The sequence below is a fragment of the Anser anser genome, assembly GCF_964211835.1.
Source record: "Anser anser genome assembly, chromosome: 11".
Taxonomy (NCBI): Eukaryota; Metazoa; Chordata; class Aves; order Anseriformes; family Anatidae; genus Anser; species Anser anser.
In genome coordinates, this window is record NC_139732.1 from 14,571,654 (window position 1) to 14,595,971 (window position 24,318).

General features: G+C 41.3%; 2 protein-coding genes across 2 annotated transcripts; both read left to right on the forward strand.

Moving 5' to 3' along the window:
- Window positions 1-77: 77 nt before the first annotated feature.
- On the forward strand, window positions 78-2,127 carry CIAO2B (cytosolic iron-sulfur assembly component 2B). The gene is made up of 5 exons (XM_083794779.1): window positions 78-288; window positions 434-513; window positions 766-891; window positions 1,323-1,368; window positions 1,900-2,127. The coding sequence occupies exons 1-5, from the start codon at window positions 153-155 to the stop codon at window positions 1,995-1,997; spliced, it is 486 nt and encodes a 161-aa protein (XP_083650905.1). The 5' UTR covers window positions 78-152; the 3' UTR covers window positions 1,998-2,127.
- Window positions 2,128-18,514: 16,387 nt separating this feature from the next.
- Window positions 18,515-22,205, forward strand: RRAD (RRAD, Ras related glycolysis inhibitor and calcium channel regulator). Its single transcript, XM_083794762.1, has 4 exons — window positions 18,515-19,005; window positions 19,124-19,197; window positions 19,722-19,926; window positions 21,289-22,205. The coding sequence occupies exons 1-4, from the start codon at window positions 18,651-18,653 to the stop codon at window positions 21,564-21,566; spliced, it is 912 nt and encodes a 303-aa protein (XP_083650888.1). The 5' UTR covers window positions 18,515-18,650; the 3' UTR covers window positions 21,567-22,205.
- Window positions 22,206-24,318: the final 2,113 nt, after the last annotated feature.

A 24,318-nucleotide genomic window follows, 5' to 3' on the forward strand; every position in this document is an offset into this window, starting at 1 on the left:
CCCCGTTACGAGGGCTGTGCACGGCAGCACGCCGCTTGCCCACACGAGGACGCTGCCGCACAGGCAGCGGGGCCGCCCCGCTCCTTCAGCGCGGCTCCGCCCGCCCGGTGCGGCGGCGAAGGGCGGCCGGGCTCCTTCCGCCGCCTCCAGCCATGGTGGGCCCGGCCGGCGGGGCGCCGCTGGAGAACGCCAACCCCCTCATCTACCGCCGCTCCGGGGAGCGGCCCGTGACGGCGAGGGAGGAGGACGACGAGCTGCCCGACTCTATCGACGACCGGGAGATCTTCGATATCCTGACGGGAGGGCTGGGCCAGGCCAGGCCGGGCCGGGGCAGGGCAGGGTACAGGACAGGGGGACAGGGCAGGGCAGGATCAGGATCAGGATCAGGATCAAGGACAGGACACAGGACAGTGCCCTTTCCTTAACCTGACACATCTCATCCGCTCCATCAATGATCCCGAGCACCCCCTCACCCTGGAGGAGCTGAATGTTGTTGAGCAAGTTCGAGTTAAAGTGAGGTTTCTTGTTCTCTTTTGCTTTGTTTCTGGTTGTTTGTTTGTGTGAGGATGTTTGGTTGTTTGGTTTTGTGCCATGAGAAGAGGTTTATTATTAGCTAACTACTGCATTAGCAGTCTTTAAAGCAGTGAAGAACCCCCAAGCAGCAAAGCACAGCTTCAAGCTGTGTTGCACACAACGTGCCTCCAGCTAGCTGGGGTGAAGGCAGTGAGCTTTGCACACAGGAATTATTTGCTTGCTTTCCAACAGGTGAACGATGCCGAGAGCACCGTGGCAGTGGAGTTCACCCCCACGATTCCCCACTGCAGCATGGCGACGTTAATCGGCCTGTCCATCAAAGTAAAATTGATCAGATCTCTGCCTGAGAGATTTAAGGTGAGTAATGAAATCACTCTGAAAGCACAAGGGAGGAATGGTGTTTAAAAACCAGCTAGCTAACTTACAGCATAAAATAACCGGAGCTTTTTTCTTTTGTATATGGTGGGGGAGGGAAACACTCTAGGAATTGGGGAAGGAACTAAACTGAAAAATGGGTGCAGAGTTCCAGTTCTGTGATGGCCATGTCACAGGTGAGTGGGGTTATGATGGGAAGGTACCTGCTGGCCTCTACAGCATGGCACGGGAGATCTTGAGGCTTCTTGATTTTAGGCCTGGTTTTATGCTGCAGTGTAGAGTATCTGGCATTGGCAAGAATGTCTTTTTTGTTTTGTCTTGTTATTGCTGTATTTTCTTCATTAAATAGTTTTACTTTGAACTTCCAATGTTTTGTTAACTGGACACCTTTTTCTTTCTTCATGCTTTTTAAGATGGATGTTCATATAACACCAGGAACACATGCCTCTGAGCATGCTGGTAAGCTTTTTAGTGTTCTCTTGTGTGGTTGTTTTTTTTTTTACTAATCTTGAAAATTAGAGAGAAAATACATTTTTCCACCTGCAGAGCAATTGTTCGGTATCTGGGACTTTACATGCACCAAGCCCCTTCTGGGGGATGTTACAGAACAGGCATGTGTAATAATGAAATTTAGAAATGTTTTTTACTTTACTTTAAACATCTCATTGGACAACTTGTGCTCACACGTTATTATTGATTTGCTTGGAGGGCTCAGAAAGGGGCAAGGCAGGGGTAAATTTCTTCTCCTGTTGAACCTATACATGTACAGCTCTCTGCTGATGAATCATAAATAACTTGCTAGTTTAACTTGTGGTAATATGGTAGCTTTGACTTGAGACCACAACTGTGTGGTGCACTTAGCATCTACAGAATTAGTAGTCTGAGTTACCATAGCAACGGTGCGATTATGTTGCAATGTAAAATGCTTCTAAAAAGACATTCTATACCAATGTTTTGACCAGTTTTTTGGGGGTATTTTTTTCTGCACAGTTAATAAACAGCTTGCTGATAAAGAACGTGTAGCAGCTGCTTTGGAAAACTCTCATTTACTGGAAGTGGTGAATCAGTGTCTGTCTGCCCGATCATAATTGCCTGATCAGGAAATCACCGGTATATTCTGCTGTGTTAAACGGATTTTGTATATAAGTGGTGATGCTAGTATTTCACCATACATGTATCTATGAGCAAAATAAAATCACTTGGATTTTCTCAAATAAATGTTTCATTATTTCTACAAAAAATAGTATGGGGGAAATTAGCTTGTAGGCAGCTACAAAAACATAATGAAAATTGGGTTTTCAAGTTTATTAGTTATTGCACTGGTAGGATTTTTTTTTCTGGACTTACTTTAAAAAGGTTTAAACCTGTTTTTAACAGGTTTCTCACTATCCGAAGATAATTAAACTTCATTTTAGGAACAGATTTTGCATACTGGATTTCACAAGTCCACCAAGCTAAATAGCAGTTAAAAATTTTTATACTCATATGGTTGTTTTGGACTGATAATATAATTTTTGCTTCATACGTCAGGATTTTAACAAGTTCATTTATGCAAAGTTGTAAAACATCTGTAGCAATAAATGTAAAGGATTCTAAATCATCTGCTTGTGTTTTTATTATCTCATCCTGGACTAGCCAACCAGGAAGGGCTCTAGATCGGTTTAAAATGTAATTTACTTTTTCTTATTCATTACTTATGGCAAATACCGTTATCTATGAGTACCAAGTATCTTTGAATTTTTGTTTTGGGTTTGGTTTGATTTGGTTTTCTTCACCTGTCACTCCCTTACACCTGACAGGAGGGAGTCATTCATATTTTTCAGTACAGACAGTCCAGCTATTCAATGCTGAAAGTCTTTCCTGGTAACGTTCCAGCTAAATCAGAAGCTTTGCTTTAAACATATTCAGGTTTAGCATTAATACCTAGCCTATGCTTCCCTTTCTGTTCTAGGAGACATGGTGCTTACTAAACTGTTGTCTTTTGGTAGAAACTGACAATATAGAAATTCATTAAGATAGAATTCCATTATTAATTAAAACTTTTGCAAGAGTTGTTTCCAACCTGGTCCATGGGGAAATATAACAGCCTTTAACAATCCTGTATTTTGGTGCAAACATGCAATACTACATATCAATTATTCAGTATCTTCATCATCATCAATTATCTAAAGAGCAACTAGTATACTTCTTTTTTAAAAAGTAGATGTGTGGTGGTAATGCTTTACATTTCAGTATTTTCTCTTGGAGGATCTCGGATGCTATTTTAAAAAGGGTAAACCTTATGAACATTATGTAAACCAAAGCCTGGTAGACCAGGCTAGTCTGTGTTGAGCAGCTGACAAAACTGAAGCAGTGGTGATTCAAGTACAAGGGAGAAAGTCAGACAGCAAAATATAATAGAAATAAATCCATATCTTCCAGTTTTAGAAGTGACTCACCCAGTTTGCACAGGGCTTCTACAGAAGGCCAGCTCTGCAGCAGCTTTAATCTGATCATTTGGCTTAGCATCCTTTGAATGATCAGCACTTCCTTGGACATTTGAATGAAACTGTAAATAAAGACAATATTTATGTGGTATTAATAATGGGAAAGTAGCAGAATGACCCAGCTGTTAATATTCTTTCCTGTCCACCTCTCTTGCCAAATCACTGAAATGATTAGTCCTGATGCTGCCAGCCTTTGCACCACAAATGAAAACTTCAACCATGGCAATGCATGCAGGCAACACACAGGCAATATGCTTGTTTGATCTGTTTGTGTTTTTTGATTGTTTGTGGTTTTGTTTATTTTTGTTTGTTTTGTTTGTTTTTAACAGAAAATGAATGTTGCCCTCCCAGATTTTGGGGAGGACAGAAATGGAACATTATGGGGGGAGAGGGGAATAGAAGGACGAGTAAGCTGCATACAGATTGCTTCAACCTGCACATCAAACAGAAGGAATCAGTAAATTATGTTTTATTGAATCTCTGTTGCTTAGCCTTCACCACTACATAATAATAATATTAAATAATTTACTGGGATGTTAGCACTTGCCTCACAAGTCACGTTATACACAGTAACTAACCCTAGGGGTGTACTTTTCACCGCTTACCTTTTCAGAGAAGCAATGGTATGTGGTTGTTTATAGTGCATAGTTGGGGGGTGACTTTTCAGTAAAGGGACTCTACCGTGTAGTATCAAAGAAAAAGTCTGATATCTGCTACTTAAGAATGGAGAGGTCCATAACTTTGGATCTGGCATGTTTCTTTAAATGATGTGGATGTTACATTTATGAGATGATAGCAACAACAGAAAGGACAAACCAGTTCCTTTGCTTGAGATCACAGCTCTTCCTGTAGGGGGCTCCCTCAGCTTGAATTCTTGCTGAATGATAATACACTGCCAGTTTCAGCAAAAATCTTCCATTCCCTGGTTTTAATGATCATTAGCTGGCTCCTGCTGTATGGAGAGTAAGTGGGAGACAAAGCATTAATCTGTTACAAGTATTTATTTTCAGACTTCTTTTCCTCCCACCCCCCAAAAAAAACCCTATCCCTAAATTTAGTCTCTGGAATGCTTTGTAATGAGACACATTCCATCAGAAAATATGACCCTTTAGAGCAGCTGTGTTGAATACAAACAGCCTCATTCAAATCCAGGAAAAATGCCAGAAGCAGACATGTTTCACATTCCTAGGCTGTAGGCAGAGTCCTCCAGGAGTGGCTGAATGGCACATGTTACTCTCAATCTGCAAACACTGTGACAAGAGCTCCCTAGGGCCGCTGGCTCTGTTGTGCACTAGAGTAACCTGCCATGTGTTTGAGCCAGCAGACCGACACAGTTCGTGCATCTTGGGCTCTGCCAGTCTGCACGTACTCGGGCCTGCATGCACAATCCTGCTCCCTGAGAGGAAACAAGACTTTCTAGCTGCTCTCATACTGTCACTGCTGTCTGGTACCAGTGATCTGAAACATCTGAAGACTCTTCATCCCCCAGTTTCATTATGAGCAGCTAGAAAGCATTTCAGCAGCTTTGTATCCAGAGATGCAACTGAACTGTCCATAGAAGTGACAGGAAGAACTTTGCACTTAAGTGGACAATATTTCCCCTGTTCCTTGCATGGAGCAATGTGTACTACACACTGGGAACAGTTAGTTAAAAAAATAAAATGTTATTTTGGTCTTCCAGTCATGCTCAAGATTGATGTGTTTACATCAATAAAGTGCTTTGATAAGAATCTCCCCTGGAGCACTGAATTTTAAACTACATGTTTTACAATTTTTTCTTTTTAATAGCTGTTAAAAACATTTCCCTGTAGCCTGTCAAGCAGATAACTATACCACTTTTCTCTCCCTTATGAAATGCAGTTTGGCATAAATACAGACTGAACTAGTGGCAGACTCAACTTTTTTCCTTAAACAAAAGTAATGTTTATAGCAAAATCTTTCAAATGTTACTATGGAAAGTATCAACAAAGAGAAAAAAACAGGAAATTGAGGCTATTACCTGTGTATCTAAGTCTGCTGGTGTGCCTCACAACCATTTGCCAGCAACATTTAACAGAAAGCATATAAAACCTTTTTTCCTTGCATGAGATACTGAAAATACGAAACATTTTTACCAAACATACAAGTAGCAAAGAGCCCTCATTTTGTTCAGTGCACTTCAGTAGTTGCAGAATATATATGCTGCCAAGTTCTATAACTTTCTTGTGTACTTTTTATTATCTGTTCATGTACTTCTTACTTCATGTCTTACCTATAAAGAACTTTTGCATCCTGTGGCAGGTTATCTCCATTATTTAACTTTACTTTGTGGTTGAAAGGAACAGCCCTATCTGCAGTGGTAAAAACATCCTGGTTGTTTGGATGGTTGGAAGCCCTGCTGTCCCAGCTTCATTCCACACACTCATCAGGATCACTGAGTAATTTGCCAGTTGTCTCATCCGTTTTGGTGCTTTTCAGCATCTTACTGCGGCACACACAAGATTCAGATGCCAAAGATATGCTCTTTACAAGTTAATAGTCCCTGGCTCCTGCCTTAAGCTCAGCTCCATGCACAGGGTTGGAGGGAGAGAACAGGGCAGAAGATAATTTCCATCATGTCTGTGGAATAAATGTAACATGGGAATCGGGAGCAGCTGCTGCCCTGTAGCTTTGGGAGGAAAAGAGAAAGATAAGAAAATGGCAGGGCCGTACAACACCTCACTGTGCTACCCATATCTGGGAATGTCCCCAGCCTCAGGCTGCGGCAACATGGAGATAGATCCATGAGTTTCTAGAGCTGCTTGCTAGGGGCTGTGACCTCCCACTTGGAGGGGAACTGAGTTAGCTTCCATGACTTCATGCTAGGCATCTCCCACCCTTCTGTGCCCTGTGTGGTGGTAATGTCAGGAAGGGTGATACAGCAATGTGAAACAAGCTATGAGCTTCACCCTGGATTTCTGTTCCCTCTATCCTCTCTTGCAGGGCTGTTACACAGCCCATCCCAAGTGCCCTCATACTGCAGCAGGTAACAGGAAAGCCTTTGCTGTCCCACTGTAGATAAATCCAAGCCCCTTCCTCACAAACAGCAGCCAGAGAAAAGAGGAGCAAGAGGACAAGTATCTTTGTAAAACTAATGCTTTACTTTGACAAAGGGAGATGCACACTTTGCCAAAACCATAACTACTGCGGCCAAAGAGAGCGTGGACGGCAGCTGTGCCCACACTGGGCCAAGCAGGAAGACCCAAGCAACAAGTCTTCCAAGACTGCCAAACTCTCTCATCTGGATATGGTTCTCTCCATTATTTTCATGTAGCTTTGGGATGATGGTTTATCATAGCAATTTTTTTCCTGATCTACCCAAATTAGTTTCATCTGGGTTCCCATCTGATGTGTCACACATGTCTCTGACCAAAATAACCTCAGTACATTGTCAGCAATTTGCTTAACCCCAGGATGCCTGGCAGCTTTATTTCTCTAACTTTTGCTAATGGAAGAGTTGGCACATGCCCTGTCTAAGGATTGTGAAGGTACCTAAGTAGCAATATTTGTTTTTGTCACTCTGACAAATAAATCATCCACATCATCTGAAACGCTTGCAGGGAAAACCAGTAAATGCCAACATATTCAATTTTCCCCTGTTTTAATAGAACAAAACTAGTTTTACTACCAAAAATCTGAAAATAAACAGTTTTACTAACATTGCAGCCAACTTTTTTAAGTACACAATTATTTTTGAGGTGGACAGAAGGTAATGATTAGGAATGAGTCACACAAATTGTTTCTGTACAAATTTGTACTGACTTGTTTTCATAGCAATACATTTTGGACATTTTTGTTTTTTTGGAAGACATAAGTCAATAATGAAAAAAGCCTGTCAAATTCTAGTTTATTAATGATTATTACTATTGACAAAAATTGACTAGGAGCTTAAAATAGGACCTGTTATTTAAAAAACGTCTTCCCTTTCCCTTCAAACTCACCATTCTGGGTCTGATCCTGCAAACTGACAGCTTTAATTGAGGTTATACTCTGGATTATATTTTTAGCGTATAACTGATGAAGTCTTGTCATATATTTATTTTTGTTGGCAAGAAGAATATTGGACCATCCCTAGCAAAAAAATGGAGAGTTCATTTTATTTTGCAAACAAGAAGTAAACGTTTTATTAGCTTTAACCTCAGTCTCAAAAGCTTTATTTCAAATGCATATGCCATTGCCATTTGCATGTACACATTTCAGTTCATCTACAGTCTAAACATTTAGCTCCACAGATGTACTCAAGCAGTTAACAGGTCATACAATTAATAATTTTCCTTTTTTTTTTCCTCAATAAATAAACACTACGGTTTAGATGCAGATTGTATACACACCTGCTAATATATCACACTAGTTTAATACTTGCAACATACTTTACTAATCTTTAAAACTGCAGAAACTTTGTTATGAACATTATGAAGATGGCATGCCTTCTCCTGACATCCAGTCTTTATCCTCTTAAAAGTTGTTTGAGTCTTTCACTGGCTGCAAGTAAGTTGTGTCTTTTTTGGCTTGCATGCCTAACTGGGCAATCCCTGTTACACCACAAAGAATGACAAGATGAAAGAGACAACATAGTATGAATTGTGGCTCAGTCCAGCTGGGGAGAATGGAAATGATCCCACAGAACAGGCTCTGGAATATACAAATAAAATAACATGCCAAAGAGAGGAAATGCATACATGAAAGCTGCCAAGACTGTGATGTAATGTCTCTCTGATCAGCTACATTGAGGCCTGTACCAGAAAAAATATGTGCCACAAAAACTGCAATGTACAGATCATGTTCTTTCACAAACATGGACAATTTGAGAGGGACCTCCCTGCTCCATGGAGAATGTTTTCCTGGCACTTGTTGGGTCTCGTGACACTGCTTTGTATGACCTGTCCCAGCCATGCAGGCTGCACTGCTGCACTCAGACTGTAAAACAAGATTTGACAGCTCTGCAAGTAAATAAAATTACAGTACAGACAAATTGTGAAATTAGTGTGATGTAGAAATTGGAAACGGGATAGCTGAAAGTGATGTCCACTTGCCACATCAGATGTGATCGTGGATTGCGATGATGCTCAGGTTAGCCTTACCCCAGTAGATGGTGCTACGATTTCACATGGGTCAGTGGCTGTCCTGAGACCCTACCAGCACAAACCCCACTGCGAAACAGGGGCAAATGTCTTTATCCAGAACCTGAGTTCCTGCTGCCACAACACAGCAGAAACTGTCTTGGCACCTCCTAAGTCCTCTGTGAGCCAGACTGTACCTGTCAGATGGGGAGCTACTCAGCCTGCTTCTCTGCCTGGGGTACAAAGGCATCCGGTGCCTGTGCTGTACCCGTTAGCCCAGATCAATTTTTTGGTTTTGACTCAGCTGAATCTGTTCAGATTCATAAAATCAGTGTGCACCACTCACAAGCACTCCATCACTACATACAGTGATGGACTGTACATATAACAGAATGCCTTTTCCACTTACAAAATCTCTTCTTCAACGCTGACACAATTTGCGCTGAACTGAGATACAATTTATTTCAGCTGACTTGGTAATTATTGAAGCATTCCGTTTTAATTAGGATGATGGTTAATGAAATCTGCCATAAAATCATTTGTGGCTTTCAGCTTTTGTAAATCAAATTACAAATATGTAATAAATACAGAGAAATAAATAAGTACATTATATGATGCCTTGTTATTTTCTTTCAGCGCTCATCAAGGGAAGCCTATATATCGATATGACTTGACGATGACAGGATAACAGACTCATTTCTCCAATGAACAGTTTTCTTCTTATAAGGCAAAAAGCACTGCATCTGTATGAGATCATCTAGAAAAGCCCTCCTTCCTGAAAAAATACTATATTCTTTTTTTGTTGCCTAGCTACGTGCTGCTGTTACCTTAGAAGGCTGTAGATTCATCTGAATGATTCTGGTGGTGCTGATGTGCTCGAGCAGAGGAGTAATGCAAATATATAGCCCTTTCTTTGGTAGAGATTATGAAAGGATTATGCAGAGGGCAGAGTGAGTGTGAAAAGAAAGAGCCTTTGAAGAAATGCAATTTACTGTATTCATCATATTCTTTTTGACATTAACTGCTGAATAAAGAGCATTTCTCCCTCACAGCCCTGGGTGCATGAGCAGGCAGTGAAATCACAGACCCAATGCTTTTGACGTAAGACTCTGATGACAAGGAAGTGTTTGCCTGGTTAATGTTAATTATTGCTGTGAGTAAGTGTAGAGAAAGGGAAAGACTGTCAAGGCCTGATTCTGATCTCATTTCCAAAACTGTAAACCAGGAAAAATGCCATGAAAGGCAAAGAATTTGCTGAATTTCATTACCACCAGAGAATGTGTTGATTACTGAGTCCTTCTTCGAATATAGGTAGCTTTGATGATTTGGAAAATTAAGAAAGACAATTTTAAATGCCTAAGGCCCCAAGATTTACATTGTAATATGCCTGTCAAAGAAATCTCTGACAGGGAGCTCTGCCCCCAAGCATGAGACATGCAGAGATTGAGAGCATGAGCAATAACTCCCTGGCACTTCCCCCATGTGATCAGCAGCTCAGCATACCGCTGCCTCTCCAAAGATTTGATGACATGGTATTCACTAGATGTGGTACCGAAGTATTGATTCTGTGAGTAATAAGATGAATGGGAAAAAAAAATCTTATCTGCTTCACTTCAACTGGTTTGGGTGTAGAATATTCTTGATGAAAGACAAGATTCTGCAGTTTTAGATTTAGGACAGAGTTCTATCACTGAAGTTTTGATTCATTTTACTCTGGTTTGTGCTAGCTTTAAAATTAAGGTCTACATTTGGGATGTGTCATTTCCTTTATAAAATAATGTTTTTCATGTCTGTAGTGTCCTATAATCCTCTTTATATAGAGTACACATTTTGTATCATTCTGTTATCTCAGTCTACATTTGTGCTTGTTTGTAGTTTATCATGAGCCTGGATCTTGATCATCTTATACTTTTTGGAGAGAAACTGGTAGATAATGAATCATATCATTATTATTACATTCTTTTTCAAGAACAAAATCAGAAAGAATTTTGATAAGTTAAAGTGAAAATAATGAAATCTATACAATTCCATTATATCTCTACAATAAGAATTTTGGAGGTCTTCATCATAATATCATAAATAGCAGCAGAGGCAAAGCAGGACATGAGACATTTTCAAGAAGCAGAGATGCCTATTACTGTTGTTACGCAAATGTGGAATTTGCCAAACTCAGCACATTCCAACCAGACAAATTCTGGGTTTCTCCTGGAACAGTTGCTAACATCTCTCACGCCCAAATGCCTACATATCTTACATGAATGATTCCATGACATCACTCACCACGGAAGAAGACAACCATAAATTCTGCACTGGGTTATAAAGAAGTGTACAGCCTTTCTAATTCAAATCTGTAAGTCTCCCCCGTGAGTGTCAGTTTTTGTCTTGGCTTCAAGCTTTTTTATTTCTTGAAATGAAAGGGGAATAGAGTTTTCCCTACATGGGAAACAAGATCAGACTTCATCACCTAAAGAAAAAGGACAGCAATGTTTCAATTCCGTCACCATCAGTCACTACCAGGAGCCTTATAAAAGATGCAGCTATTCTAAGCATTGTAAATGCACATTTGGACACAAAACTAAAGTTCTCTGTGTAAGAAAAGATAGATTTAAAAATCCCCGTCCTTTTCCCGTATCTAAAACACAGAAGAGGGCGGCACAGTTAAAGTTTTATTCTTTATACTGTCACTAACATTATAAATTGTGCTTCTGCCTTACCCCTGCCTTTCCTCAGTGACAGATCTATGTGCCTCTTAGCACTGCAAGCATGTTGTTTATTTCCTCAGAGAACCACAGGTCTTCTCCTAGTTTTGGGTTTCCATTGCAAGGAGACTTTTCCTTGTTCACCTGCCATATTCATGGAAGCATCTGTAACACAACTATTTAACTGTGATTATTTATTACTTAGATATAATCCAGATTTTCAGTCCCCTTCTTTCCAAATCTTCTTTCCTTTGATATCTCTGTAATGTGTTGAAACATAACCACTGCCTCATCACTGCTGCAATCTGCTGTGCTCCTGGCACCCTCACTGTAATCTCTTGCTGCAGAGAAGTTTTCCCTTACAGCTATGTTTTTCCTTCTGCAACTTTTTGCAACGTTTCTGCATTACTAAGTGGAAGATGCCTGCTAACAGGCAACTCCGGAAGACCATGCTCTGCAGACATATGGAAGAAATGGGCTCTGCAGGTTGCCAAGAGTAGCTTTAGTCTGTTTTCTATCCAGTTTCCTGACTATTAAATATTAGTTCCTCAATAAAAGAGAATTGCAGTAGGCCCGTGAAAATGTTACTCACTGCTCAGTTGACAAAGAGTAAGTGGTTGACAGAGTTCTCAGGACTAAAAAACAAAGCAGAAAGCATCTCTCAACACTTCAAAAGTCCTCGTTCACCTGCAATTTGAATAACCCATGTTTCTTGTCCCATAACTTCTAAAAAATGTATTAGAAATAGAAAATATACAGAGAAGAGCAAGTAGGGATTGTTTTCATGCAATGAGTGACTGAATACACAAGGTTCTTCCGCTGAGATAAAATTTCTGAAGGAAGCTATAAAATCACCACATGTATGAAGATGAGGGAAAACATTTTTTCTGCCTCACTATACAGTAACTGAGGGTGTTACAGGGTATCAAAAACCTACATGAATTAAAAGGCAATTAGAAAAGTATGTAGAAAAAATACATCAAGGGCCTCTGAACAAAAGGAATAGTTTTAGCCTGGCAGGAGTACAGGGGGAGTTTTAGCTGTGTTTATCATGTTCTTATTGTCTGTTCTTCTTTAGATATCCGCTACTGACAGCTGCTGGAAACTGAATGTAAATTGAGTCTGACCCAGTACAACTCCCTTAATTTGTTATTGTAAATAGATTCATTCCTCTTGCCAAGAGCTACTGCTGGTAAACAATAAATCTTACATTGCAATTTGCTTCCTTACCACTATGTACTTCTCAGCAGGACAGCCAGCCAGCCATTTACTTTGCCCACTCTTTAAACCAACTGTCTATTGCAATGTGTAAATTCAGAAGCTTTTTCATGGTATCAGACTTCTAGACATGTCTTGTAAGGGGCCTCTGAAATCCACACGAAGGAGTACACATCCCACAGGAATTGTAACAGGATATTTAGCATTCCACTCATGGATGGACGATGTGTGTCACACACACACATTGGCCATGACAAATTTAATACTGAAAAAGAGGAATTGGGGGTGATAAAATAAAATAATTATGGAAATATCTTAGGTCATGTTCTGATTTTACTCCAAACTTGAAATTCAATAGGAGCAAACAGCTGATCAGATATACTACGTGCTATTGAGTGCGTTCACTAGTGACTGGGGAAACTAAGGTGGTATCCAAATTCTGACTCTTGTAGCTGTAGCATGGTATAGCACAAGTGGTTATGGTATTGGTAAGAAATAAAACCGAATACAAGAAACTAAAAATCAGTGCAAATTTGAAGTTAAGATTCAGACAGAATGATCCTCCCCAGTACATAGTAACACGATAGTTAACTAATAGTGTGGTGCACTCTGTCAAAAAGAAGCTATGGAACCGCACAGGCAAAAATGAAACTAGATATGCCACTTGTGCAACTTCTTTTTTTTCAGAGGAGTGATTCACTTGGCCCAGCTGGCCATGAGGTTTATCAAGTACTGGAAGCTTTTGAGATTACTCAAAGCAGTGAGAAATTCAGAGTAGCAGGAAGATGAAGCACATTTCCAATTATTCTTATCCCAAGTTATTTTTTGCACTCTTTTACAAGAGTTTCAGAAAGAGGCATTTGCTTTATGTTGCAAGCAACAGATTTAAAATTTACCTATTCTATGCTATACCTGAAAAATGCAAATGGTACCATATTATTTTGCAGTGCCTATCAGTGAGCTTCAGAATTTCTGGTCTAGAGCTGAGAGGAAACAGTTACTGTGAAAGGAACCAACTTATGATTAATTTTGTAGATATAACTGTTTAACTAGGTTTCAGTTTGCAATTCCCCCTTGACAAAGTAAGCGAGCTTTCTACACTATGTCAATTTCTATTGACTCCAAAGCTCATATTTCTCACATCTCATTGTTGCAGCCCCAATTCATGGCTATCGCTACTCTGTCAAAAATATCAGCTGTGTTAAATGCAAGAGTAATTATGAGAACAAGCATGGCTCCTTGGCCAAAGAGGTGTGCTGCCCTGCCTTGGGAACATCCAAATGCGTGTTCAGCATGGATGTGACATTCATTGGAATTTCAGACAGAGGAACTAATGCTTCACCACTGCTAGTCATTTGTACAGTTCAAACTGTGGACTACTTTTATACCACTATATAATAGTTGTAAGATAATGTGATACACCATATGCTACACATGAAAAGGTCTAATGCATATGTGCATACAGTCCTAAAGCTGAACTGGTTAGTCTGTACATGTTCAGTGCACACTAGTATATGTAAAATCACCGGACTGTGGAGAGGAGGGCTTGAGACCATATTTTCACTATACTAAAAAATGTAGGGTAAGGAAAAAGTGTTTTGTTCATTTTTCCTGCAACTGTTTCTATCTTGCTTGAATTAAAAACAAACAAACAGACAAACAAACAAACCAAAACACATTTCCTACTGCTGCTTCTGTCTCTTCTCCCACTGGCCTTAGTCTGTCAGTTCTGTAATTAAAATAATAATAAATAACACTGCTATTTCTTTTTTAGTCCAGGTATTTGGGAGGTAGCCAGACTCAGGCTTCTGCAGGAGTAATGCTTCATGTAACTTGGCAAGAACAGACCTTTGTGGATTCTGCACAGTTTTTGTAGAAATAACTTCACCCACATAATGGCTGATTAATTAGACTTGAGGCAGTGCAGATGAGCTGAAAAGTAAGAAGAGGAGGAATGCATGACTTCCAATGTAGAGCCAAGCTGAGAACAATGTTTTCTTCCAAACCTCACACCGCTAATCCAGTCTTTGGGCTGTTCGTAATATTTCTATTATTCCTAACCAAAAGTGAAAAAATTCCAATGTAAGACAGTAACTACAACAAAAACTGGAATTCAGTGGTAACATTCATTTGATGTAAAAAGTATAAATGCTATTTAAAATATGACATCCGACCTTGAACAAACACTGATGAGACAGAATCACATACAGTTAATTCTAACCCCAAATTCTGCTTTTCCATCTGAACACTCAAAGGCGAGGGGAGCTGGGTGTTAGGTTATACGTGCTTAGTCATTTAGACCGTGAAATGCACTCTGCATCTAATATAGCAAAAAGAAACTCCAAGCACAAGCTTTATTACCCCAGTAATAAATAACTGGAACAACGGGATCAGACTGCATGTTTTACATTTTCCATACGATGAAAAGTACTGAGGCCAATAGAGTGCATTAAAAGTGAACATTGCCACTTCTCAAAAGCTAGAGAAAAACTGAATGGGATAAAAAGGAGAAAAAGAAGAAGAAGGAGATAACAAAAGAAAAAAAGAAACAGGACATGCTACAACAGTAAAATACAAAAAAAAGGTACTTTAAGTGAAAGGCAATTGAAATAAGGAAAATGAAAATCATACGAGGATGAAATGAAACCAAAAGAAACAAAATGATATCCATTTTTAGAGAGCTTTGTGCTCAGTTCCCTATAATATAGGACATCAATGTTCCTTTCCTTGTGAGTGCCAGATTAAATTCTTCCATGAGAACTGCAGGACACACACCACAGATGCTGGGTAGCCAAGCAAAAGTGAAGCTTTAGGATTGATTCATAAATGGGAGGTTCCAGTGGTTCCTCCAGGATCCCAGAACACCCTGACTATTAGGATGTAGTTGACCTGGGTACCTGGGACCAAGTGTTTCTGGCCTCAGCAGGATTTGCTTGTTACTTTCATTAAGCCTTATTCCCTCCCCTCATGAGGATCTGGATAGACAGAGGCCCATGACTGCAGCTCTGCTGCTGGTTATATGACATAGCTGCTGCAGGGAACAGTCGCCTGAACTGCTCAGGAGCCACCTGGAACTCAAGAACCACAGGTGGTACTACTGCTACACTGATAACCCCGATTCAGTGCATTTCCAATCTACCATGCTGGCTGAAGTGGACTTTTACCTTCAGCATTGATAGACTCCAGGTCTGGCTGTACGTAAAATGGAAAGAAATTATAAAATTTCCTGTTTCCATTTCAATACATAAAGAACAGTAAATTAGGCTTACTAAAAATACCAAGTACTATATGTGACAGAAGCACTCATTTAATTAAAACAAATCTTAGACCAGTAGCAGCTAGAATGATGCAAAATAACAGTAGAAAAACAAGACATTAAAATTTCTTTTACATAGAAATAAATTACAGTTAATATATATTAGAAGCACAATCAAGTAGAAGTGGAAATAGAGGGCAGCTGAGATAGAACAGGGTCTGAAAACCCTTCAGAGAAACTAAGAGCAGCATTTCAGGCCTGTGTGGTCTCATGCATCCCACTGAAACCATTATGTGCCACAGTAATGTATACATGAATATATGGTAATAATAACAAACAGAATTACGTGGTATATGAAGAAGCACATTATATGCTTAAGTGATTAACCTGAACTATCTGTTAATTCTTCCCAACTTCACAAAATAGCTGGATCTATGAAGATCAAGGGCGATAAACCAGCTACGTGACCCCTGTGATCTCCCCCCTCTCTGGTTCCAGGCACAGATCCTGCGGCAGATGAGAACAGACCTCACTGCCTTGGCACAGCACTTCTCCGAACAACTCGTGGCCCTCCCTCTAGGAACAAGTGAAGCCCCAGGGACCTAATCCAAGGCCATCTCACTTTCTGCTAAAGGACAACTCACAGAGAACCCAGTGCCAGATCCTGAGTAGTATCCTGTAACCCTGCTGGTATTCTGTAAGCAATGATTCATAAGTTGTACCTGGGTGCTGGCACAAAACAAGTGTTTGCCACACAGTCCTGTATGATTTCTATTTTTTTTATTATTATTATTATTTTCAGCCTCTTTTCCTACTGAAAAGCTGTTCTCTTGAAGTCTGTGTTTAGCATTTTTATATATGCCTTTCTTGTTATTTTTTGGCTCATGAAGGCTCTATCTTGCATTTACATCATTAAAATATTCACAATGTTCATCAGCAAAAGACCTGGAATAAAAAAAATGGCATTTTTAAAGTCCTGTCACTGAAAATCCCATTTTTAGTTTGGTTTCAATCAGTAATGCTACATGTGGCATAAAAGCAGCACAGTATCTTCAGTTCTGATGCCTCCCAGATTTCCCTTCTTCCACACAGTAAAGAATGAAAAATACCCCCACTTTATATTTCATCTTCTAAAATTTGACTGTGACACACAGTAAAGTCACCAGGAAAGACAGGTCCAAATAAATCATAAAATCAAACAGAGTATTTTTGGGTGAGGATTTTAGGCAGAAACATTCAAATTTATAAAGTTAACTGAAGAAAAAAAAAATCTGAAAGTATGTTTACCCACTTGACTGTACATAAATATAGACTAATCGAGATGGTTTGGTAGATTCCAGTTTATCCAAATTAAGTAACCACGGTGTGTTTCAAATTCATAACTTGTTCAAATATGATTTAAAATGTTAACCAAAGCTCTATAATTCTATTCATTTAACTGCAGCACTCAGTTCTCTTAACCACCAAGCTCTGGCTATCTAAACTGACACAGCTATTTTGGTTCCTGCTTTGTGAGACAGGCAGAGAGAACTCGCTGCGAGCACTTGGTGATCTTTAACTGCCACACGGACACTTCAAACTGCAGTTATCAGGGCAGAGGGGCCAAACCCACCCCAGAACATGGACTGCAGCATTAGCTTCTGAAAATTAAATATTCACTTGAATTCATAGGAAAAAAAAAATCCATTCCCTGTGGTCAGCCTCTTTACAGTATTTTCCATATTTATCTTTGTCGCAGTTAATTAGCCTCAGAAATTTAACATGTTATAAGAAAAAGATGCTTCTGAGCCATTGCGCTGTATTTTGTTGGCTGCGCAACTGCACAGCCCAACCCCACAGGTTCCTTTCTTTCCTTTACCTTATTCCCTGTGTCTACATCTTAATCTCCACCAACTCCTTATTTCTTGCCTTCTTTAGCCTTATTGCAGCAGCTGATTTACAAACCCTTAAACTCACCAATTTGATGACAGTAGTCCCTGCACAAGGTCACGGGGATTTCCCCACAGTGACCAGGCTGTAATCTTTTGGGAGCAGGAGCCAGGGTTATTTTGGCTGTGAAATGTCTAACATGTTTGGGTTGCTAGGTAAATAATAACCGGTATGCGTGATGCTGGGGTGAGCCATTCGGGACACAAGTATAGTTATCTGGTTAGTCGTTTCTTCACTTGATCACACGGTAATGACTGTGCCACTTAAGAGATAAAACTTTCACTGTCTCACTTCGCTGCTCAGGTGAAATGAAGGGAAGAATTTGACCTTTGTGTTTTGTGTTGCCCTCTGCAACCGTTAGCAGCGTGCAGCGAGGTTTGTACTGCATCTAGAAGGGGCGCTCTTCCCATCCCCGCTCCTGAGCGTTAAGTAACGCCAGCAGGATGCCGTGCAAACACTGCCAATTTGCAGATATGTTTCCCAAGGCTGCTGTAGGCAGCAGAACCGCTCCCGGGCGATGCCACGGAGCGTGAGGAGCTGAGGAAAGCCGCCTGGCAGGGCTCACGGCCAGCCCCGTTTGCAATTTCATAGGCTCGCAGCCTGATTACGGTTGGAAAAGACCTCCAAGATCATCTGCCCCCCCCAACATCACCCACTGAACCCATCCCACGCGGTGCAGCCTCAGAAATGGGGAGTCGAGGGGGGCGGGGGGGACACGACACCCGGGGCACACCTGCCCCCCCCTCACAGCGCGGCCCTCCAGGGCCGGCATCTCCCACCCCCAGCCGCCTCCGCACCGCTCCAGCTCCGCTGGGGCTCCGTGCCGAGCCGTGCCGAGCCGTGCCGAGCCGAGCGGCGCGGAGCCGCCGTGGGCGGGTGAGGCAGCCCCCGGGCGTGCTGTGAGGGAGCCGCGCGTCACGGCGGGGCCGGGCCGGGCCGGGCCATAAATAGCGGCGAGGCGGCGGCAGCGCCGGCAGCGGGCTGTGGCGGCGGGGAAGCCCGGCTCTCCTCTCTCTCCCTCGGGAGCACGTCGAGGGACGAGCGGGGCGGCTCCTCTCAGCAACCCGGCGCCCCCATGACCCTGAACCGCGGCGCCAAGCTCCGCTCGCTGGAGAAGCGGCGCGGCAGCATGCCCTTCGCGGCGCACCAGCACCTGCACCGGCGCAGCATGCCGGTGGACGAGCGGGACCTGCGGGCCGCCCTGCCGCACGACGAGCTCTCCGGCCTGGTGCGCTGCACCTCGTACAGCCCCGGCGAGGCGCACCGGGAGAGCTGGGCGTCCGACTCCTCCGACTCCGTCATCTCCTCGGGCAGCGACTCGGACGGGCGGCTCTATAAGGTGATCCTGCTGGGCGAGCACGGCGTCGGCAAGACCAGCCTGGCCCGCATCTTCGGCGGCGTCGAGGACTGCGCGGAGGCGGAGGAGGCCGGTGAGGGCGCGGGGCCCCCCCGGGGCCGGGGCTGGGGGCGCGGGGTGCCCGGGGAGCGGCCGCTCGCCGCCCGTTTCCCCAACGCTGTTTTTCCCTAACGCTGTTTTTCCCTCCCCAGGCAACACGTACGACAGATCGATTGTGGTCGACGGGGAAGAAGCGTCTCTGGTCGTGTTCGATATCTGGGAGCAGGTACGGAGCGACTGAACGTGCCTTTTCCTTGCGGGCTGCGCGGGGCTTCTGTCCAAAACGGCCGTGTCCAGGTGTCTGGCTGTTTGTGATCACACCGTAACGTTCCTACAAAGCGGCGTTACAAAATCAGAGTGCATGCTGCTTTATTCTCTCTTGCAATCAATTTGTTGTAGCTAGACAGGCAATTAAAAAACCTGCATAGGCTCAGACAGCGAATCCCTTAATGCTTGCAGTAAGCAGCAGCTTACATTAGCAGCCCAGGAAATTCGTGCAAAACGAGAGATTAACAATCTGAGCAGTGCAGACCCGATACAATTTCTGGAAACACGATGATTTTGTTCTGTAATATATTTTAAATGAGAAAATCTTAAGAAACCTTCTGGGAGGTTGCTTACTTTTGCTGCCTCTTTATTACAAAGCTAAGAAGAATATCTTTAAGATGTTTACAGTACTTAAATAATTAGTTAGACAGTGTTGAATAGCTTTTTCAATGGAATAAATCTGTTTCTTATCCTTTGTTTTAGGATGACAGCCAATGGCTTCAGAACCACTGTATGAAAATGGGAGATGCCTATATTATCGTATACTCAGTGACTGACAAAGTTAGTTTTGAAAAGGCCTCTGAACTAAGGATCCAGCTAAGAAGAGCAAGGCAAACGGAAGACATTCCTATTATTCTCGTGGGCAATAAGAGTGACCTGGTCAGGTCCCGGGAAGTCTCAGTTGATGGTAAGAGTTACTGTTCATTTATACAGTACTGTCTAAATTAGTAGCAGAGGATCATGATCAATAGAATTGGTTCAGGTTTGATGGAGAAAAATGTGATTGGAGGCACCCCAGAGAAATCTAGCCAGCTGGTTCACACTGAGGGGGGGCTCTGTACCACGAACAGCAGTGGAGATGGCAGTGGGGGAAGATCTGTGGCTGTGCATAGAGCTATGTGCTGAACTGCACCGCAAGAGACAATGCTTCAGCTTTAGCACATTGCTGTGTGTAGGGTTTAGCTGGATGTTAAGCATGCAGCACCACTTGCTAGTCTCGAGGTTTGATACCCTGAGCTATGGTTTTTTAAGGGACAGGAGTGTCACATCAGAACCCAGGCAGTCTATGAAAATGGTGATCCCACAGCAACTGTACAATCTTTTTTTTCTTCCTTTTTTTTTTTTTCCTGGAAGAGATTCCATCACATTTGTGGTGAGCTAGAAGGATGGAAGGACCAGGCTCACACAAAGTCTTCTTGTATGTGTTCCACAGCTGAGGCCAGTGAGAACTTTCTCAGTTAGTTCCAGGGTGCATTTCCATAACTAGAGTACAGATGATGATGAATGTATTATTGCTGCCTGGTTATGGCATGATTCCTGTGTTAGATGCTTGTACAGGGAACTGACTGGAGTCGATCAGGAGATTATAATTCTTTTCAGGCTTGTGGCAGTGCATGGTTCACCCATCCTAGAGGTGTCATTATTTTGCTCAGGTTTAAACCTTTCCCATTATTCACCACAAGGTGTACATGGAAACTTGCACTGCAGCAATGTTCCAGAGCTGCATGCTTACCTCTGGAACACTGGAAACAGAGCATCACCTATTCTGAAGGCAGTCCTAATCAAATCCAGTGGTCTACAGCTTCATGACCTCCAATGTAATCTGTTTAATGACCTTTTGGACTGCCAGCTTCAACTGTAGCTGGTATGGAAAACTCACTTCCTATAGCAAGGCTGAGGTGCACAATTGCTCAACAACTTCCAGAAGAAATAGGAACTAGTTTCTGTACCTCACTATCTTTCCTATTAGACAGCAAGCATGCATCCAAGTACCTCTCTTATATCAGCTTTAGACCTTAAATGATACTGGGCTGGTCTGCCTATAGGATTACTATTGTCTTATATTCAGTACCACTGGTCATGTGAGACTTTTGACCACACTACAGCAAAACAATGAGTGCAAATATACACTCTTCCTACTATGTAACAAAGTTCTTTTGTGATGTTGAAGGCACTTTAATTAAGTCAAACCTTTTCTTTTTTCTTGCCACTATGTATTAAAGAGAAAATGTCAGTCTCCACTCATCTCTCTTTTTCTCTTTCCATCCAGAGGGACGGGCCTGTGCTGTTGTGTTTGACTGCAAGTTCATTGAGACCTCAGCTGCTCTTCATCATAACGTCAAGGATCTGTTTGAAGGTATTGTTCGGCAAATTAGACTTCGCAAAGACAGTAAAGAAGACAATGCTAGAAGAATGGCCAACACAAAAAGAAGAGAAAGCATAGGCAAAAAGGCCAAGCGATTCCTTGGGAGAATTGTGGCAAAGAACAATAAGAAGATGGCTTTCAAAGCAAAATCAAAGTCTTGCCATGACTTATCTGTGCTTTAGAAGCTATCAGCGAGGACGGATGTTGCACACGGGAGGTGAACAAGCATTTGACTGTTGAAGTGTATGGATGATCCTCATGGTGATAACAAGAATGAGTTATCATTGAGACTCTCGTTAATGCCTTAAGGTGCACAAGCAAGTCCAGAACTTACGTTACAATGTCTACTTCATTGATAAATGGCTAAAGTTTCAATGCGTAAAAGTAAATGAACTAACTTTAAATAAGTGGCTTGACATGCCCACACTTTCATTATGTACATATATTATATATCCTCTTGTCCTGTGGATAACAGAGATGCAAATATAAGAAAAGATGATGATAAGTATCACCATAGACTTGTCTTGTTTGCAGAGCAAAACTTAAATTTGTACGCAGGCTCGTACACTCTTTTTAGTATAAAGCAAGCAAAGATAAATCTTTTTAAACTTAAATATGGGGTGGGGGGAGTAGAACCACATTAGAATGGGAGTAAAATTTATATATATAGTTAAATACAGAACAGATGTCATTTTATGAAGTTAATTTGCACTTCCATTAAATGTTATTCAATTAATTTGTTACTTGTTTACATGCAGATTTTATAATAAAGTATTATTTACTGTTATAATAAACTGTGCTTTTCTGATAGTTTGGATAAAGACTGAGAGCAATATTTTTATATTGACCTTCTTTCAACTGTACAGAACATTATGTACGGACTTCAACTGAGTTATACACGACAGTTCTGGAATGAGATGAATCGGGCATACTTTGTGTCCAGTTCTTCAGTAGACTGTTTCTTTAAGTAAATCCTGCTTTCATTAATACCTTACCACAGCAGCTCATATCAGGAAGGAGTACCTTAATGTTACTGTTCATCTTCAACCTGCTTCTCTTGTCAGCTCCAGCAGAAACAGACCTCTAAATAATGCCTATAGTTAGATAGATGTGTTTCCACACTGATTAATTGAAACCCGTAGTGTTCAACTTCTTATATTTTCTCTGTGTGACAGCCACTGAACAAATGTGTTTTTTCTGTTGGTGGTGGTGGTAGTGACTGTTTGTAGGTTTTGTTTTGTTTTTCCTTTCTGGGAGAAGTATAATTTTCTTGTCTACTCACAAGCCTGTAAATAACTTTCAATGGCTTGAAGACGTTCAAACCAGCATGGCAAGGCTGTTTGAAAGAGTTACAGGCTCCAGCTATGGTGTGTTGTGGCCTTCAGTGTTATTACTGTTTTTGTGTTCATTTTATCATGTTATAATTAATGTGTTTCCATGATTTTTTTTACCTTTTTGCTACTCATTAATTTAAAAAGCAGTCATGCCTCAGTAAATAATTTGGGCTGGCTGCATATGCTTTAGTAGTTCCTCTACATAGGATACGTTATTTTTAAATTCTTCCATAAATTATCTGAACTATACATTCTGGCTTTTTCTGCCCAGGGCTGAGTCCAGTTATTTAGAGAGATTGTTCTCACTGCTTTGGAGATCTGTATGTGATTTTATAGCTGACCTTTCCCATACAGCAGAAAAAGTGCATCAGTGGTTACACCTTACAGTGCTTCCCTGAGCTTGAACAAACAACTCTCCATGAGGTTAGCCCGGTCTTTGGGCACTCATCAGGGAACAGTTCGTACCGTGGGAAACAATATCTGGTTTGTATATCTCTGCTTTGGATCTGCAGAATTACTGTCTCCTACTCTGTTGCTGGTGCAGCTGTTAAGTTTAGCATATGTTGCTGCTAACAGGTCACATAGGTTTTCTTATGAAGAAAGGTGTTTATTTTTTGTCCTGAGTGAGGTCTAAAGTGAGTAACTCTGTCCTGCTGCCAAAACTTACACTTACCTGATAATACATTTCCATTGGATTTGCCTTTTGTCACCAGCTTTGCTTCCTGGCAAACTATTATGGCAAACCATTCCTGGAATGTCTAACCATGTCAAGAGCATGACAGTAGATGTCTATTTACATCGAAGTTTTTAAGTGTCAACAGCTAAGAAATTACCATAGTCCTGAAAACCATAAAGCAAAAGTGTCTAAATTCATGTGCATAAATCTGGCACATACCTATTTATGCTTATATTAAAGTTACCAACAAAACTAGACGTGGCTCCCTGTGTGCTTGCAAAGCTTTTGCTTTTGGTTGTCCTGTGCTTTCAGAATGACTGGGAGAGGACTGACATTTGATTGACCAGCAAGATTTAATTCTGCCCATGATAAATACAAGGAATGTGATGCAAACCCAGAGTTTAAGATAAGGCTTTTCACAAAGTGCGAAGTGTTACAAGGATGTGTTTTTCTCAATGCCGCAACGTGGCTGCATGACCTCTTCAAGGTCATGGTTAACAGCTGTACTTTTTCGCATACTCTGACCTACAAATCAGACATTCTACTGTGTTTGTGAATTCAGAAGATTAGGTTAGGACAACTCTAAAGAATAAAAAAATATTCCTGAGGTGTTCTACTTCATTGATAGTCGTTAACATAAACTGTGGAAAATAATTTGTTTTACAAGTATGTCATATGGGTCACTGTGAGACAATAAACTGTGAATCCCTCAAAAGAAGCTTAGACTCATCTATACTGTGTTCTGCTGGTTAATATTGTATAATAAAACACGTATTCAAGTATTCATACTTATTTTTTCATTCGTTTTCACAATAATTAACATAATTCAGCCATCATTTATCAACAGGGACAGGGTTCATTGTTACTGAAGCTTTGATAGTAACCTTCTCTAGACCAGTATCATATTCTATGCCACAGAAGTAT

Excerpts from the sequence above, each read along its gene's own strand:
- CIAO2B (XM_083794779.1), top strand. The coding sequence starts at position 153 with ATGGTGGGCCCGGCCGGCGGGGCGCCGCTGGAGAACGCCAACCCCCTC. Across the intron at positions 892-1,322 it reads CTCTGCCTGAGAGATTTAAG|ATGGATGTTCATATAACACC; the intron begins GTGAGTAATGAA and ends ATGCTTTTTAAG. Across the intron at positions 1,369-1,899 it reads ACATGCCTCTGAGCATGCTG|TTAATAAACAGCTTGCTGAT; the intron begins GTAAGCTTTTTA and ends TTTTCTGCACAG.
- RRAD (XM_083794762.1), top strand. The coding sequence starts at position 18,651 with ATGACCCTGAACCGCGGCGCCAAGCTCCGCTCGCTGGAGAAGCGGCGC. Across the intron at positions 19,006-19,123 it reads CGCGGAGGCGGAGGAGGCCG|GCAACACGTACGACAGATCG; the intron begins GTGAGGGCGCGG and ends TTCCCTCCCCAG. Across the intron at positions 19,198-19,721 it reads TGTTCGATATCTGGGAGCAG|GATGACAGCCAATGGCTTCA; the intron begins GTACGGAGCGAC and ends CCTTTGTTTTAG.